The sequence below is a fragment of the Octopus sinensis genome, linkage group LG7, assembly GCF_006345805.1.
Source record: "Octopus sinensis linkage group LG7, ASM634580v1, whole genome shotgun sequence".
In the NCBI taxonomy this organism is placed as follows: Eukaryota; Metazoa; Mollusca; class Cephalopoda; order Octopoda; family Octopodidae; genus Octopus; species Octopus sinensis.
In genome coordinates this window covers 53,728,071-53,747,096 of record NC_043003.1, presented here as the reverse complement: position 1 = coordinate 53,747,096, position 19,026 = coordinate 53,728,071, and the positions used below count along the sequence as shown (strand labels likewise).

The following is a 19,026-nucleotide window of genomic DNA, read 5'->3' as shown; positions in this document are numbered from 1 at the left end:
GTAGACACCTATAAAATTATTAACCATCTTACAAACAATAACTCTGAGTACCTTTTCAAACTCCATCTGTCTAACACCCGTGGACATGTTTACAAAGTCAGAAAACAGCACAGCTCCCATGACTTTCGGAAACATTTTTTCACACTAAGAGGGGAACACATATGCCATAGAAACCGGGCCCATGAGCCTGGTTAGGCTTGAAAATGGCACATAAATAAAAAAAAACCTATTCAGAAACAGGGTCAGTCCTTATAATGGTGTGTGTGTGTGTAGGGGCTTCTACACAATTTCCATCCATTAAATTTCATCCATGCAGCTTTAATGACTATGAAATTGTGAAAGCAGATATTTGCTCAGGTTGCTGTGCAGTCAGTGGAACTGAACCTGGAATAACGCAGTTGCTTACAAAGTGAACAGTTTAACCACACAGCCGTGCCTGGCTCTCAACTGGTTCTATTATCCACTGCTCCTTAAATAATATTTTTCTAGCAGTAAAGCGGCAAACTGGCAGAACTGTTAGCATGCTGGGCAAAATGCTTAGTGGTATTTCATGTCTTTACATTCTGAGTTCAAATTCCACTGAGGTCAGCTTTGCTTTTCATTCCTCCATGGTCGATAAATTAAGTACCAGTTACATACTAGGATCGATCTAATCGACTGGCTCCCTCTCCAAAAATTTCGGGCCTTGTGCCTAGGGTAGAAAAGAATATATTTTTAGCAGTAACAATATTTATTTCTAACATAGGCACAAGGCCTGAAATTTTGACAGAGGAAGTTTGTCAGTCATATCAACCACAGTACTTGATTGAGTTTACCTTATTGACCCCTGAATAATGGAAGGAAAATTTGACTTCAGCAGGATTTGAGATAAAAATGAAAAGATGAAGAATAAATATTCTTTTCTACTTTAAGCACAAGGCCCAAAATTTTGGGGGAGGGAGCCAGTCGATTAGATTGATCTCAGTATGCAACTGGTACTTAATTATTGACCCCAAAAGATGAAAGGCAAAGTCAACCTTAGTGGAATTTGAACTCAGAACATAAAGACAGACAAAATACCGTGAAGCATTTCACTCGGCATGCTAACATTTCTGCCAGCTCACTGGCTTGATGAAGAATAAATGTTGAAAGGCATTTATCCTTTCTATCAATCCAATAATAATAATAATAATAATGTTTTCTACTATTAGCACAAGGCCTGAAATTTTGGGGGAGGGGACCAGCTGATTACATCAACCCAGTATTCACTGGTACTTAATTTATTGACCCTGAAAGGATGAAAGGTGACCTCTGCAGAATTTGAACCCATAATAATAATAATAATAATAATAATAATATTGATGATGATGATTGATATCGAATTTTGGCACAAGGCCAGCAATTTCAGGGGTGAGAGTAAGTCGATTATATCAATCCCACTGGTGCTTATTTTGTCAACCCTAAAAGGATGAAAGGCAAAGCCAACCAATCATGGCAGAATTTGAACTCACAATGTAAAGACAGACAAAATACTGCTAAGCATTTTGCCCAGCTTGCTAACAATTCTTCCAGCTCATCACCTTGATAATAATAATAATAATGATTTCAAATTTTGATACAATGTCTGCAAAGCTTGGAGGAGGGGTAAGTCAATTACATCGACCTCAGAAGGACGAAAGGCTAAGTCAACCTCGGTGGTATTTGAATATAATAACCTTTTCCACTATTGACAGAAGACTTGGGATTTTGTCAGAGGGCGACAGTCAACCGCATCAACTCCAATACTTGACTGGTTCTTATTTCACCAACCCAGAAAGGATGAAAGATCAAGTTGACCTCAGCAGAATGAAACACCACTAAGCATTCTTCCCAGCATGTTAACAATTCTGCCAGCTCACCACCTTAATAATAATGGTAATATTGGCTTCTAATTTGGGGGAAGTGCTAGCAGTTTTGAGAGGAGTGGGTTAGTTGATACCAGACTGGTAATTTATTTTATCAACCACAAAATTATGAAAGACAGGATAGATAAAATAAATATGGCTCAAATACTGAGGTCAGTAGCATCACCCAAAATTGCTGGGTTTGCACCTTAATCAGATTAATAATAATGATGATTATGATTTTAAATTTTGTCACATGACCAGTAATTTCAGGGAAGTGAGTAAGTAAGAGATAAACTGGTACATATTTTAACAACCTTGAAAGGATGAAAGGCAAAGTCAACCATGGTGGAATTTGAACACCAAATGTGAAGACGCATGAAATGCTGCTAAGCATTTTGCTTGGTATGTTAACAATTCTGCTAGCTCATCATGTTAATAATAATAATAATAATAACCCTTTCTACAATAGGTACAAGGCCTGAAATCTGAGGGGAGGGCCAAGTCGATTACACTGATCCCAGCGTGTAACTGGTACTCACTTCATCAAATCTGAAAAAATAAAAGTCAAATTCAACCTTGACAGAATTCGAACTCAGAATGTAAGGACAGATGAAGTACCATTAAGTATTTTGCTGTAATAACTCTTCCAGATCATCACCTTACTACTATACTATTATTATTATTATTAATAATGATAATAATAATCCTTTCTACTAAAGGCACAAGGGCTGAAATTTGGTGGAGACTCGTCAATTACATCAACTCCAGTAATTCACTGGTACTTAATTTATCAATCTCTGTAAGGATGAAAGGCAAAGTCGACCTCAGCAGCATTTGAACTCAGAACATAGCGATGGCCGAAATATCGCTAAGCATTTCACCCTCTGTGCTAACGATTCTGCTAGCTCACCACTTTTTAAAATAATAATAATAATAATAACAATGGTCTCAAATTTTGGCACAGGGCCAGCAGTTTTTGAAGGGAGTGGGGAGTTGATTATACTGGTCAACAAATTTTGAAAAGTTGTGTGCTTCTTAAATGAGATTAGGTAATTCTTATGTATTTTCAAGTCTTGAATCCAAATATCACCTTGAAAAATGCTTATTAGCTATAGGCTTAAAGATACACGACATGTAATATTTGATTACTTTATTACAACATACAATATGTGTCATTATACTTAAAGCTCTAGTCTGTACCTACTCTCTGTCTTTTTGCTTGACGCTTATTGAGGGCTGAAGAATAATCTCGAGCCAATGTCCAGCAAGCATTATTTTGCTCCATTTGCCCTGGTATCGCTTGTCCATGGTTGAAATATCTTGGTGAAACCCTTGACCATGTTCGTCACTAATTGCCTCACATTTTGCTGGAAAAAAATCGTAGCTTGCTTACAAACCACATAGTTCCGGGTTCAGTCCCACTGCGTGGCACCTTGGGCAAGTGTCTTCTACTATAGACTCGGGCTGACCAAAGCCTTGTGAGTGGATTTGGTAGACGGAAACTGAAAGAAGCCCATCGTATATATGTATGTATGTATATATATATATGTGACCTCGTGAGTACCGTTGGCGATTTTTTTCCTGTCTTCCCTTCTCCTATGTTTCCGACGAAGAGCTCCGCTCGAAACGTTAAACCCTCCTTCTTCCCTGAGCGTCCAATAATACTTTATTTGTTCCACGTCCTCGCATTGTTGTGTTTTCTTGTTTGGATTAACTATATATATATATATATATATGTATGTGTGTGTATATGTTTGTGTGTCTGTCCTTCCAACATCGCTTGACAACCAATACTGGTGTGTTTACGTTCCCGTAACTTAGTGGTTCAGCAAAAGAGACCGATAGAATAAGTACTAGGCTTACAAAGAATAAGTCCTGGGGTCGATTTGTTCGACTGTAGGCGGTGCTCCAGCATGGCCACAGTCAAATGACTGAAACAAGTAAAAGAGAGTATGTGAGTCCAAAACGTAAATTTAATGCGACATGTTACATCCCATGTTCTTGTAAGTCGTGAGGTTTTCCACCAATTTCTTTAGAGTTTCCTTCCCTTCTATTTCCGAGAAATCCCTTTGCCACTTACTTGAATGCATCCCAAGCATCTTCCTTCTCCTCATGAAGGGCTGATTCAAAGTTACTATTTTTAAGAAGCTCTCGAATCTGAGGACCAATGAAGACTCCTTCTTTTATCTTAGCAATGCTCAGTGGAGGGGAAACTTGATGTTAAACACTTGAATCCCTGACCGAATTTGTCTATAGCTTTTACAAAATTTTTCATGAGCCCCAGTTTTATGTGTAGTGTTGGTAGCAAAATTTTGTTTGGCTCAGTGAGAGGTGAATGTTGAACATTTTTCATCCCAGGCTTTAATGAGTGACAAGGTGGCCAGTCTCTCCTGATAGACTGGGAACATCTTGCATGGCTGTCCCATTCACATTAAAAGCAGCAGTACTTGGTGCAATCCCATCACAATGGCAACAAACTTTAAGTCATCACAGAGCTGCCATTGATGTTCACTATATTTTATGCATTACAGCATAAGCATTATATTCTCATAAGTTTCTTTCATATGTGATGCATAGATCAGAGGAACTGAAGGTTCACTATTGCCATTGTGCAACAAGACACCTTTCAGACAAGTTTTTGATGAGTCTATGAACAGCCTTCAGTGACTGGGTTTGTATTCAATATCAAGTGCTTCCATCAGACCATTAACCCTTTCGTTACTGTATTTATCTTGAGATGCTCTGTGTTTCTTTCAATTACTCTAAATATAACAAAGAATTTAATAAAATAACTTAGTTATCATTCAGCTAGTGTTAGGAACATAAATTGTGACTGAGGTTCGGTGGAAGATTTTAATTCAAAACTTATGAAAACAAGACATTTGTACTCAGAGCTAGGGCCGGTTTCAGCCAGGTTGGTAACAAAAGGGTTAATATTGTTGCAGGCCAATAAATCACCTTTCATTATGAAGGAATTGCTGACGGTCATGAAATTTTGAAATTTTCACATCAGCTATTAGGAGATTCCACTGATGAAGACGAGAGCTTAGTAGCTCTGCCTTATTCTCAGGTAGTTGTAGATCCTTGACAAGGTCATGGAGTTCCCCTCGTATTATGAGATGTGGTCTAAGGAAGTATGTTTCATCAAAATCCAGCACTGTCATACATCTCTGCTTCCTCCTCACCACTTACTTCATCTGACTTAAAGAATATCGAAGTTGGTGCATCAGGAACAGATTGGCCTATAGGCCTTCTCCACGTAGAACTGGGTGAATAGCTAATTGAATGTTTGGATATTCAGTGGACTCTTTTTTTCTTCTTTGACAAGCCTTTCTTTACTAGAGGTATTATGCAGAAATAACAATTGTTGGTATGGTCTGTTGGCTCCCGCCATGTCATCAGCTCAACAATAGACATTCCTTTCCTCTTCTTATTCAACCATTGCCGAAGGCTAGTACCACAAGTGTTGCAGCACATGTGAGGAGCCCACTTCTTATCTTAGTCGCCAATCTTGCATTCAAAATATAGGTGATATAACTTTATAACCATAGCAGTTATACAGCACTTCTGCGCTGCAAAGGTCATCTCACCACAAATGTAGTAGATGTTGTCTGCCTTATTTACACAAGTGCAAGGCATTTTAAAGAGGAAAACAACAAACAATTAGCAGATAAACAGAAAATTTGTTCATAAATCTATCATTATAATACAGAACATGATACCTTAGCAGATGTGTTTATATCATTCAGTAAAAAAAATAAAAGTAATATAAAATGCCTCTCTTGCTCAATAATATTTATTATAAGTTTAAAAAATTTTTGACTAGGAAAATCATTTCCCTTTCACCTGAGTATATAAACTTGCACAGAACAACCACCTCCTATGACTGCTGGAACAATACTGAAGACCAGTGGGACTGAGTGCATAAGAAACATACTGCTGCAAACCTGTTGTAACATATACGTGTATCTTAAAAGGTAGAGCTAACAATCAGTTTTAACCATGATATCCATTATCAGTGACCTAAAATTAGTTGGAAATTGCTACAGTGGTCTCAGAAGTATTTTGGTTGTTGACCAGGGTTATTTGCCTGGTACTTATTTTACTGACTCCAAAAAGTTAATCATCATCATCATCGTTTAACGTTCGCTTGCCATGCTGGCATATGTTGGATGGTTTGACTGGGGACTGGTGAACCAGATGGCTGCACCAGGCTCCAATCTGATCTGGCAGATTTTCTACAGCTGGATGCTCCTCCTAACGCCAACTTCTCCGAAAGTGTTGTGGGTGCTTTTATGTGCCACCGGCACGAGGGCCAGTCAGGCAGTACTGGCAACGACCGGAATCTGAAAGCAGAATGCAAAGCCAAAAGAAATGTTGCAAAGTAGCTTGTCCATCATGCTAACAATTCTGCTAACTTGCTGCCTTAACAACAAAGATGACAATAATAATAATTCTTTCCCCTATTGGAACAAGGCCTGAAATTTTGAGGAGCCTAGTCAATTACATTGACCCTATTTCTCAAATGGTACTTATTTCATCAACCCTGAAAGGATGAAGGGCAAGTTACTCTTTACCCTTCATTAGAAAGAGAAGCTGAAAAAAATGCCACTAGGCATTTTGTGTGGCACAATAACATTTCTGCCAGCTTGCTGCCTTAACAACAATTCTTTCTTCTTTGGGCAGAAGGCCTGAAATTTGCAAGACAGGAACTAGTTGATTGCACTGACATCGAGTCACCTTGCCACCTTAACAATAGAAACAACGACAATAATAATAATAAAACTTCATAGATTTTTAAAAATTGCAGGAAATCATTTTTATTATTTGACTGAACAAAATTCAACATATACAATCTATAAAAATGTTTTCATGTTAATGAGTCCAACATTAACAAACCACTGACAATATGGGAATGTAATATCACGATATCAGACAGAATATTTTTCACTTTTTTAACTGGCAAGTTTGAGTCAAGCAGAATCATGTTTTTAAAAATAAAACCCTGCATTGTTAAAACAGATTTAAGATTGTCAAAAAAAAAAAAAAAAATAATGACAGTAATAAAAATAATAAAAAAGGCTATTAACAAAAACAATGACCTTTATTAATAACGAGGAATTGGTAAATTATGAGAAAAAAAAAATCTAATTTTGGGATTGGGAATGAAAAATATTTTCAAAGCAATCGTCACAGATATGAAACCTAATTTCGAAAATATATAATGTATTGTAAATTTTATATATATATTTTGATAAGGTAATTGCTAAGCAAATTAATGATTAAAAAATTCTCTGTAAAGCAAAAAATAAGTTTCTTTTAAGTTTGTTTAATGGAAAGCGCAGACAAATATGACAAGGGAGAGAAATGCATACAGGGGGGAGATAATTTGGGAGTGCATCTGATCAGTTTGAAAATTGAAGATGGGTTTTTTTGTGAGGTGATTAAAGCGAAATTTACAAAATGCGGATATGAAATTATGAAACCAATAAATTACTGAATTTAACAAGAGTGGGTCGGTGTGTGTGTGTGTGTATGGTGAGGAAGAGGAGTTATACTTGCGAAATGGTAAGTTGAAATAAAATACAGTAGATTTGGAAATTAAACAAATAATCTGATGTCAACATAAACGTGATACTTTTAACACAAAAACTGTAGACATGAATTTATTTGAAGTTCAATTATCATGATATAAATACTGGTTGTCAAAGATAAAGAGACAGAGATTGGCGATATGTAATTACTTTCAAATAGAATTGGTGCTAAAATCTTATGATTTCTAACTCATTATAACAATGATGATATAATCTAAAACTAGATCAATATTCTGTTTTGCCTAATTGTTATCTAACATATTAATCCACTAAAATAATAAAAAGGAATCTATTTTTTGCTACCTTCAATTATTCAAAACAACTAATTATTCACTGAATAGTAAAAATATTGACTAATTTTTTATTTTTTTATCGAACCATTTAATTTCTGACAATAAAAAAACAACTATCCATGCACAGATTTTCTATCTTCATAGCATGTGTGTGTGTGTGAATGAGATGAGTTTATTGCAGGGTTTTGTGGCAGTGGGTATAAGATAAATATATATTCACTGTCTCTTATGAAATGTATTAGTAACAATCAAGGCCTCAAGAAATCACAATTTCTCAATGAGAATCTTTGAAGTTTTTCATTAATACATTTTGTTTTTAAATTGAAGAATGACACTATAACAATCTTCACACGTAACAGTTCCCATAAAATACGTGTGCATAAGAGAGAGAGAGAACAAGGGGAGGAGAGATGGGGATAGACAGGGGTATTATTGTTTCTGAAAAATATATGAAAAAAAAATGTACCTTATTTCCTGATTAATACAAATATGACGTCAACAACTTCTAAATTGACCAAATGAAGCATTGTAATTTAAAATTTGAAATGCTGTAGCCATAGAACTATTACATACTTTATGACTGCATCTTTCCATCACAAACAACATCACTGACTGTCATTATCATTTTATGTATGTTTTCCATGCTGGTATAGGTTAGACAGTTTGAGAGGAGCCAGCAAGTCAGAGGACAGCCTCAAGCTCCTATGTCTACTTTAGTATGGTATCTACAGCTGGAACTCCTTTCTAATGCCAACAATATATACTTGTATATTTTTAAAAGTACATCATTGTATTATAGTTCAATGATTTAATTATGCTCTTTCCAAAGTACAACTGATCACATTTATAGGGTAACAATGACTAGAGAACTTAGTTGTTCATATCATGTCACAGGCACTTCCATTTGTATTTGTGGTCAAGACGCTTAAGCCTCAAAAGCCAAGTCCATGGAGCTGTAACTACTATATGGTGGTATTAACTCACAGCTGCAAATGATGGCCACAACATAATGTTGATGAGTGCCACAGCAATGTGCAGTGTTGAATTCAGTGCTACATGCAGGGAAAGTTTACAACAGACTTGCAGAGTATTCATATAAAGGTTTATCTTATTCACTTCATCCCATGAAAATCAGAGATGCATTAAGAGACTGATATACTGAACAGAAATCCAATCCAAGTTTATTTCCTGTAAGATTAGTAATCTTCTTAACCTGGACTGTCATTAACTATAAAAATTTACAATTCTTGTCTACTATTTAACAATCCAAATTTAATATTACTGTTTCATCTTGAGTTTTATTTAACTATCATTTATTGTTTATTTTTCAATTTCTTCTCTTTATCTTAAAGCAGAAATATTTCAGGAAATATTGTTGAAAAGATAGGCTACATAAATTTTGTTGGTAGAAATTTCTGTAAGACAACAATAGTAGTAGTGGCTTGACTCCAGTATATAACCAGTACATATTTTATCAAATCTGGAAGGACGAATTGAAAAGAGATGTGAACCACGAGACTCCATTTTGGAATGCATTCAATTCAGTGCCCTAGCAGAAGCCAGAAAACTATTAAATATCTACACTCCGAACATGTAAAATGAACAATCAGCTAACAACAGATAAATTCACATACCATATAAAATCTGATCAGCTCAAAAACTGCTAAGTTATTTTTAGAAATTATTTTCTTTAACAATGTCTATTTCAAAATCTTAGTATATTAAATCTACCAAATGTTTTGTGACAGATAAACAGGTTTTCTGAAATGGCAACTTGAAATGGGTTGCTCATTCAGTTAACATGATTTGGTATCTATTTTGAATATTATGCTGCTTAATTGTATTTTGAAAAATTGACAAATGTGACTGATCAATATTTGATAAAAATTTTGAGGTAGTTCTTTTAAAATTTTATTTTCTAATATGAGAGCCTTGAAATAAACAAATATTTTTATGATTTATTTTAAATATCAGTCCAAAAGAAATGAGTAAAATATAAAAGGTTGTGATGAAAGGATTCAAATACTTTTATATAAAAAAAATCTATTTCTGTTTAAGTAAAATTTTATGCCTATGATAACTAAACTGTAAAGCTAATTAAAATAACTACCTAGCTGCTAATGCCATGCTAATCTCAAATATTTTAGTAAATCTATACAGTAATTTGATATCTGATTCTAAAAGCAATAAACATCCTTAGGAAAAAAAATACATATAAAATAAATAGCCTAAAATACTTTTATCAAAAAGTTAGACCAGAGGTTGAAATGCATGAGAAGAAATGAACTGTAAAATTTTATGTAAGTTTAAGTACTCTGCCCATATTAATACCATAAACAGAAAACATTTCAATAATTTCAATGACATTTAAATAAATTCATTACCAGAAAACTAATATTCATATTGCTAAATACTAAATTTAAATTTAGCTAAAAAAAAAAAAATAATGAAACTATGAGTTTAAACTGCCATCAAATTAAAATCAAATATAGTTAACAAAAACTGAAATTTTCATCTAAATCCCAAATGTGTGTGAATTCTAATATGTTTCACCTAACCATTCTAAGAAATATATAACATGTAGAGGTAATTAAAAAAATTAAATAAAGGGCAAGTTCCAGATATCAATTTTACCAAAGACTGCTGAAACATTAAAAAAGTTAGGTTAATTTTTTTTTTTTTTCCAGTTGAAAGATTATGACATTACCAGCAACATTTAAGGAACATCAAACTAAATATAGCATTTTGCATCATTATTTCAGGATGAATCGGTCAAATTCACATGAGATAGAATTCTTTTAAACCTAGTATTTAATTAAGACAGAATATTTGAGAGCAGGACAATTAAACTGAAGAATAAAATTAAAAAAACATAAAATTAAGTTAACTAAAAACAAAACAAAAACAAATGTAAAGCTGATTAAAAAACTTGATGGTTAACTATAAACATTCATAAACAAGACATTATGTAGCTGAAATGGTGGTATCCAATATATGATTTCATGCAATTTTAATTGTATGGTAATTTTGGATTCTTTTTTTTTTTAACAGAAAAAAATTAGAAAATATTTGTATATTAATTTTTACATAATTTATTATAGTGTCTTTAAATTTTTTTTTGTTAATAGTTCTTGACTCTGTGTCTAAATGTTAAACAGTTTCTACAGGATCAGCAGATTCCAAGTCTTTTGAAGTACTGTTACTTTCTTTATTAACTACATCAAAGACATGATTCTGATGACCAAAAATGGCCCAGATTACACTAATACTTTCCATTATCATGGCGAGAGGAGCAACCAAAATAGGAGCAAGACATAACAGAATATATTGACAGCGCCCCATATTTCTTAAAGAGAAAGATTTTATTGCTCCAAAAATAAATAGAAATACTACAGTACCCCCAATAAAACCACAAAGGGCATTTACTATTGTTGGCATGGGTAAAGGGAAAAGAAGAACTAAAATTATATTAGGTACAGTAAATGGTAAAGTAAGCCAAGAGAGAATCATCACAGAGAGACCCATCTTGCAGCGCCATGGTAACATACGACTGAAGAGAACAAGTAAAATACCCTGTACCCATCTCTTGCGTTGTTTTATATAGTCTACAAGAGAAAAAGTACTTTTTTCATGCATATCTCCCTCAACAAATCCAAAAGTATGGCCATCTCGCCAAGCTGACATAGCAAAAAAGCAGTCTTCAGCAATGCTTCCATCTGGACCAAAGTCATAAGTTATTTTTCTTTCAACACCTGCATTTGAGACAATAAAAGATCCTTTCCAGCTGAAGACAGGTTTATGAAGAAACTTGAGACAAAAACGCAACATTCCATAATCCATTCCAACTCGAACAACATCAGAAAGTGTTGTTAACCAATTGACAATTTCTCCATCTGCATAAGTGATTACACCTTGGCCAAAATCATGTTTACCTTCATTAATAAAGTTGATAATGCCAACTAATGAGGATTCTGTCAAGAGTGTTTCTTCATCCAGATGGACAATCCAGTCATTATCATTAAGATAATTAATTCCTTCTTCCAGGCAATAATTCAAAGCACGAGCCTTGTACAAAGTACCTTTGGAGCTTCGATACTCATTAGGAACAATAAGTTCTCGAACTCGAGGTAGTTTAGGGAGTTGAACTGCTTCATCTGTCACAACTTCAAAAACAAAATTATCAAAACCAAGCTGACTGCATATTTCCAGATTTTTGGTAACATTACTGCGAACCAATTTAGGGAACAGACCTTTTGTAACCACTCGAAAACAAATAAACGGTCCAAAGAGAGTAGATCCTCGTAGTTTTGGTTTTCTGGGAAAAGTGTTGAATGAGACAATTCCAGCAAAATTAAAAAGGGTCAGTGGTAAAGGCATCAGTGTCATGAGACGGAGCAAATATAGAATTAAGAGTGAGGATGTTTTATAACTACTAAGGACTTCAGCAGGGGGTGCAGTAATGGCACCAATCATTCCACTTGCTTGGAAGATACTGACAGCAATTATGAATAACAACAAAGATACCATAAGGCAATGTAGTAATCGTCCATCCATACGAATGCGAACTCTCCGGTATTGCCTTCGTAATGGGACAAAACGTTTATGGTTGCTGCCTGAAAAAAAAAAAATTTTTTTAATTGTGTATACAAATATTATACAATTTCATAAAATAATATAAAGACTATACGTTTTTAACTTAAAAACTAGTTAACTACAACCATTATAAAATCAGTGTTATCCAACCATACAACAGACTTGTTGACATATAACCTTTAGCGGCAGGAAACTTTTATCAAATCCCTCAGAAAGTTCCATTTAACTTTGTGTTTCATTTTATTTGAATGCATTGACATATCCAATACCATTTGCATTATGAAAGTTTTTTTTAACAGTTACTCCAGAGTTTTAGTAAGTACAAATAAATGCATCAAATGCATAAGAAAAATTCGTAGTGAAATCAGCTGCAAATAATAACAATGTACTGTGGCAGATGACTGGCTGGTAGGAGATAGGTTCTATATCACTGGGTATAGTTTCAGATGATTTCAATAATTTTGGAGGTGGTTCTAGTGAGAGTATACTGACCAAATTTAGAAGTGGATGAAAATAGTTTAAGGACACAGATACTTTTATTGATAAAACGATTCTCTCAGTGTGTAAAATTCAGGTTACATAAATTGAATAGTACAATGCTGCATGGCAATGAATCATGGGTAATTTATATAAAAGTTATGGTAGTAACTATAGGCAGATGAACTGCATATGTTCTATTAAGTGTGTAATTTTAAAATTATGTGGAGATATGTTTGCTCCTTCTTGAGCTACGCCTGGCTCATAAGGGTCGGTTTCTCGGTTTCCTTGGCATGGAACGCCGGTCCATTGCAGGTGAGCTGCAAGATGCAGAAGGAAAGAGTGAGAGGAAGTTGTGGCGAAAGAGTCAGCAGAAGTTTGCCATTACCATCTACCGGAGCTGTGTGGAGCTTAGGTGTTTCGCTCATAAACACACACATCGCCCAGTCTGAGATTTGAACCCGCGATCCCTCGACCACAAGTCCGCTGCTCTAGCCACAAGGCCATGTGTCTCCACATGTGAAGCTATAGTCCAAGTAAACTGAAATGACAACTGTATTGGAACTGATATATAATACACATGAACGTTACATCATCATCAAATATCCGTTTTCCATGCTGGCATGAGTTTGACAGGAGCTGGTAAGCCAGAGGACTGTGTCAAGCTCCTCTAATGTCTTCTTTGGCATGGTTTCCTATAGCTAGATGCCCTTCCTGAAGCCAACTACTTCACAGAATGTAGTGGGTGCTTTTTACATGGCACTAGCACTAATGAGACTTCTCAAATGAAGTAGGGAGTAGTATTGAGGGAGGAGGCTTTATGAAAGAGGTATAAGGCTGGATCTGAATGGAAGTTTTCAGATCCATTCTTGTCAGCAAAATAAAACATTGAAATGATGATGAAGAAGTGATGTAGCTAAGAGACGGAAGAAATTTAAAGAGATGCTGTTTCTGTTGGCAATAATCAAAACCTGTATAAAGCATGCATCCAAGAGTAACACTATGTAGTGCTATGAGCATTGAATATACAAAATCAGCAGTGGCTAGAGAGAAATGAGCCAAATATGATTCATTTGATGAGCAAAATTAATTTACATGAAAGCCAGAGAAAGGTAACTTGTGAGAATAACGAGGTACTATAAGGCATCAGCCAATGTGTGCAAGACAAACGGTACAGTTAATGTAAAAGGATGAGTGCTAGGTAAAAATGTTCCATATTTTGATGGTGGAAGGCGTTCATATAACTATGAGAATAAGCAGAATGACCAAAGATTGTGATAACTAGGGAAATGCATGACTGGGTTATCTAACTCACTTGAAAACAAATCTTAAACAATGACAATGATTGTGATAATGATACATTATTAAATATTTTTTGTCTGAGCATGGATAGAAAAATACATAATCTCTTTTATCAATTTGATTCTGTAACAATCTCATCTCTGAAGCTTGCAGCTTTCTGGTCTGATCAAGCTATATTTTCCAAGTCATCTTTCATCTATCTCTTCTGTATATACTATTCACTTACAACTTATGACACTTTAACAAGCATACAACATCATATGCACTGTGTGTATCTATGTATGAACATATGCTATATATACAATTCATGTATGCATGAAAAACAAGAATGTCACATGAAGATCAAACACTTAGTTATCATTACATTACCTGATCACAAATCTGAATGCCATTTATAAAACTTAAAAGTCTATGAAAGTTTATTCTATTCTAACTCAAGTCTAGTAGTGGCACTGAACTGCATTTGTATATTTTATAACAAGAGAGGATATTTCTCAATAAATATTTTATATTGTATTCATATAAATTATGGTAACCCAGTATAACCAACTGACAAGAAACGAAAATGTCCTTTGAAATCTTCAGGCACAAACTATTTGTCAAATGGCTATTTGAAGATAAGTTCACAATATAATAAACTAAACTGATTTATAAATACAGATTTTTGAGTTTAAAAATATTTAGGCAATATATATATTTTGGTTATTATAGAATATTTCAATTCAATGTATGAAAACAACTTACCAGGTTTGGCACTTCCTTTTTGATCTAACGGAAGCATGTTGTAAGTTATAGAGTATCTGTCAAAGTAAAGGTCTGTTCAGATGATGTGATGCCGATACATCAAGATGTTATGCCTTCAAGAAACAAAAATAAAATGGTTTAGCAACAAGAAAATCTTTTTTATAAGTATTTGGAGTACTTCTTACTTTTCATAAATACTGGAAGCTGAGAACGAAAGAAAAAGAGAATGAGTATTTTGTGAAAAACCATTTTTAATCATAATGGCTATATGTATCAATGTATAACTTACATTCTAATCTTCCTGCAGTATTGTTATGCAGCTTTGATCATTGACTTTTAAGCACTACAACTAAATTTTAAACCTCTTTTCCCAAGAAGAATTACAGCCATACAATAAAAAGTTGTCATAAGATTCTGGCTGCAAAAATTTTATGAAGGTAGTTAGCATGTGCCAACAAGAACTTCCAGGGGCTTACAGTACTACGGAGGAAGAACTGGGTGAAGTGTTCAGCAAGGGTCTAGAAGGTGAGACATAGTAATGGACATGAGAAGAAATACGAGGTAAGTCCACCTGAGGGGAGAGATCAAGTAGATTGCAAAGACAGAGGAGCAAAGACTATTGCAGTAATGATAGAAGAGGCAGCAAGGAGAAACAGTATGTTTGCGAACTAGTGTTGGGAGCATGTTGGCAAATGAATCTTTGCTAATCTGTCAGTTCTCTGACAGTGGCACAATACATATAAGCAGTATTCTGAGGGTAGAGCTTTGCAGAAGGATAGCAACTGATCAGAGATGAAATATTTCTATGCTCAAAACAGGAATCATAGTCTTGTGATGTAGTTTTAGCAATGTCATATAAGTGAGAGTTGCCATGAGAAACATCTAAGACAGGGGTGGGGAAACCCCCGCCTGCGAGTCCATTTTATTGTGCCCACAGGCTTGTATGTACAAAGAATAATAAATTTTTCAATTATAAAATTTATACAATATTCGTATACCTATATGTGATATAGGTCACATTTTTACTACAACTTAAAACAATTAGACTCGAACTGAAAATCGCCCAGTAATTGCCATTTGGATGGAAATTTTGTTTTCACTATAGAACACATATTGCTAGGTTTGTACCACCCCGTTGAGACCCAATAACACTTTAGCTGAAAGATATAGAATATCTCATGAGTAATATAAATATCCTAAATTCAGTGGCTGCGTTAATGAAGATATTACACATTAATTTAATGTGTTAAACTTATCTTTATTAATATATATCAAATTAATCATTACAAGATTTACACAGATATAAGAGTTAGAACTTGTGATCCACCCACGGACCTTTTTCTTTGGAAATTTTTGCTCATCACAGTAAAAAGTTTCTCTGCCCCTGATCTAAGATCATCAGGTTTAACATCTGTAGAGGTGAATTTAAATGGTATGTTTTTCAGGATTAGAGTAGGTCAGTATTTGTGCTACCATTGAGTTTTTATGCTATTGAAAGAGACTAGGTTGTTAAAGATGGTTCTCTCAGAGTACCTGTTTATGTTTGACATGGCATTTAGATTGCATATGGATGATATCTGAGTATGAAAGGTTGACAGAGGAGTGATGGACAGTAATTCCTATGAGTGTATATTAGGGTCGACAGCTTGTAGGATATAAGAACTTTAGATTACACAAGAGTTTAGAATGTGAGTTGGAGAAGGCTTCATCAGCACATGCCAATGGAGCTCTCTGTAAAAGATAAGAGGTGCTTATCTATACATGATTGAAGGCTGTTTGTATCAAGTGCAAAACAAGTTTCCACTCAAGTTTTCAAAGGTGAGGGACCACACTTGGTTCTACATAAGCTGTGTTGATGGTTACTGAGGGTAAGGACAATAATACCCAGTGCTTTGACTCTGTTTTCTGGTAGTTAATCTTACAAAAAAAAAATGCAGTCAATGGCTTTTCAAATGCTCTGCTAATGAGAAGGGATAATTCTTTCTTTTACTTGCTTCAGTCATGAGATTGCAGCCATGCTGGAACACCCACCTTGAAGAGTTTTAGTTGACCAACCAGACCACAGTACTTATTTCTTTTTAAAGCCTAACACTTATTCTATTGGTTCTTTTGATGAACTGCTAAGTTATGGGGGATGTAAGCACACTAACACAGTTGTCAAGTAGGAGACAAACACACACACACACAAGGATGAACTTCTTTCACTTTCTATCTACCAAGTCCACTTGCAAGGCTTTAATCAGCCCAGGGCTACAGTAAAAAACATTTGCCCTAGTGCTACACAGTAGGACTGAACATGAAGCCATGTGGTTGGGAAACAAACATTTTATCTCTTTTTATTGTTTACTTTAGAAACTCAATACATGGATGAAATACGTAAGCTAACACAGGAGATTTCTGGAGAGATGATATTAAAGAGAAAGATTCAGATAAATCAAATATAGTGCAATATATATATCAATTGGAGGATGAGGAGAGTAAAGTGGACTTCTGAGAAACAAGTACACAGGTAACATATTCAGAGGAACACATGTCATTTTAGTATTAATGTAGAAGGTAAGAATGGGAGGACAATTTGACAGAGAACAAGATTTGCCAGTCAGATGTCAAGCAGCTTTATATTGGATATAGTCCAAGATATAGTTCCAAATGAATACAGTCATCACCTGTGTGGAGTTAATTATTTTCTATTTCTAAAACAGAAATCAAGTTTTCATGACAACTTTGGTTATTTGGTATATGTGTGTCAATGTACGTATTAGCCATAGAAAATTAATGCTACGCCTGTTTTTGTTGTGTATCTTTCAGTAGCAGTGAGAATGTAGTGTTGTAAATTTGTCTTGCTTGAAGTGTATAATGCCTGCATTATAAAGCTGTTGCATGCAGGTGGGTTGACAATTTTTGTTGATATTAAATTGTATAGAAATTTTAGACCATTACTTGCCAGTACCAACTGACTGGCCCCCATGCTGGTGGCACGTAAAAAGCACTATCCGAACATGACTGGCTCCTGTGCCAGTGGCACATGAAAAGCACTCACTACACTCTTGAAGTGGTTGGCATCCAGCTATAAAACATTACCAGATCAGATTGGAGCCTGGTGCAGCTGCTGGCTCTCCAGACCTCAGTCAAACCATTCAACCCATGCCAGCATGGAAAATGGATGTTAAACAATGATAATGATGAAAGACAAGCGAGGGGAAAGTAAGCTGCCAAACAAGTTGTAATAATATAAAAAAGTGAGAAAAGTCTCCCTCCTTGATATCTGCACCAAAGGAATCCTATCAGAAAACACGCAATCTAGGTCCCTTTTTATTTATATGTTTCAGCCTTGAGGCTGTGGCCATGCTAGGGCATCGTAATTATTAGAAATAGGTATGCTGGGTGACCATAATAATTAGAAATAGGCAGTTCACTTTATCAGAAGGTACTATGTCAAATAATTTGATTCCATCAAATTTGTCAAAGCAAAGGACTTGAACTGTGTTATGCAAAATGTCTTCAGAACCCATATTAATGATAATGAATATGATCAAAGTGATCAGTTACAATAGTTTCTATTATATTTGAATTGCTGAGGAAAGATCAACAAGTAGAAGAGCTGAAAAAAAGTCTCTTGGATATGGTCAGATGTTTTGAAGTAAACAAAAGTAAAAAGAACAAGATTGGTGAATATGGTAAGGATAAGGGGGAGTTAGAATGCATTATTTGAGGGAGATATTGTGAACATTAATTGATGAGCTTATTTTGCTGGAGTTTTGGGATTAAAGAAGTTGTTACTTTTAACAGCTTTATTACAGTAAATGGTAAGGCAAGAGGACTAGGAAGACAAAATCCAAATGGGAAAATGCTGTCTGAGAACTAAGTGAAGTCAGAAGCAAAGCAGACATCAAACGCCTCTGTAAAGTCAGGAGAAATATTTTTATCAAGGGATCACAATATAGCTGAGATTGGGGAGAACAAAAAGAGGTGAGAGAACTTAGTTCCCCTGACATTCATTCCCATTCAAATACTTGCTTGTTGGTAATGTATTTCTTGTACAAACATCTACAACACAGCCTCTCATTGTAACACCACAACCTGTGACATCAAAATATCACATCATATACAATGATATAAAAAGTTATTTAACGCCAATTAAATTAATTCTAATTACTA

General features: G+C 34.8%; 1 protein-coding gene across 6 annotated transcripts in view; it reads right to left on the bottom strand.

Moving 5' to 3' along the window:
* Positions 1 to 7,293: 7,293 nt before the first annotated feature.
* The window catches only part of LOC115213819 (beta-1,4-mannosyltransferase egh), a 64,487-nt gene continuing 52,754 nt past the window's right edge, over positions 7,294 to 19,026 (bottom strand). For all 6 annotated transcript variants that reach the window (XM_029782705.2, XM_029782703.2, XM_029782706.2 and 3 more), the window contains 2 exons: positions 14,869 to 14,981; positions 7,294 to 12,365 (listed from right to left, as the gene is read on the bottom strand). In XM_029782705.2, the coding sequence (XP_029638565.1) occupies positions 10,903 to 12,365; positions 14,869 to 14,905 (1,500 nt within the window). In that variant the 5' untranslated portion in view covers positions 14,906 to 14,981 and the 3' untranslated portion in view covers positions 7,294 to 10,902. The remainder of the gene's footprint in view (positions 12,366 to 14,868; positions 14,982 to 19,026) is intronic.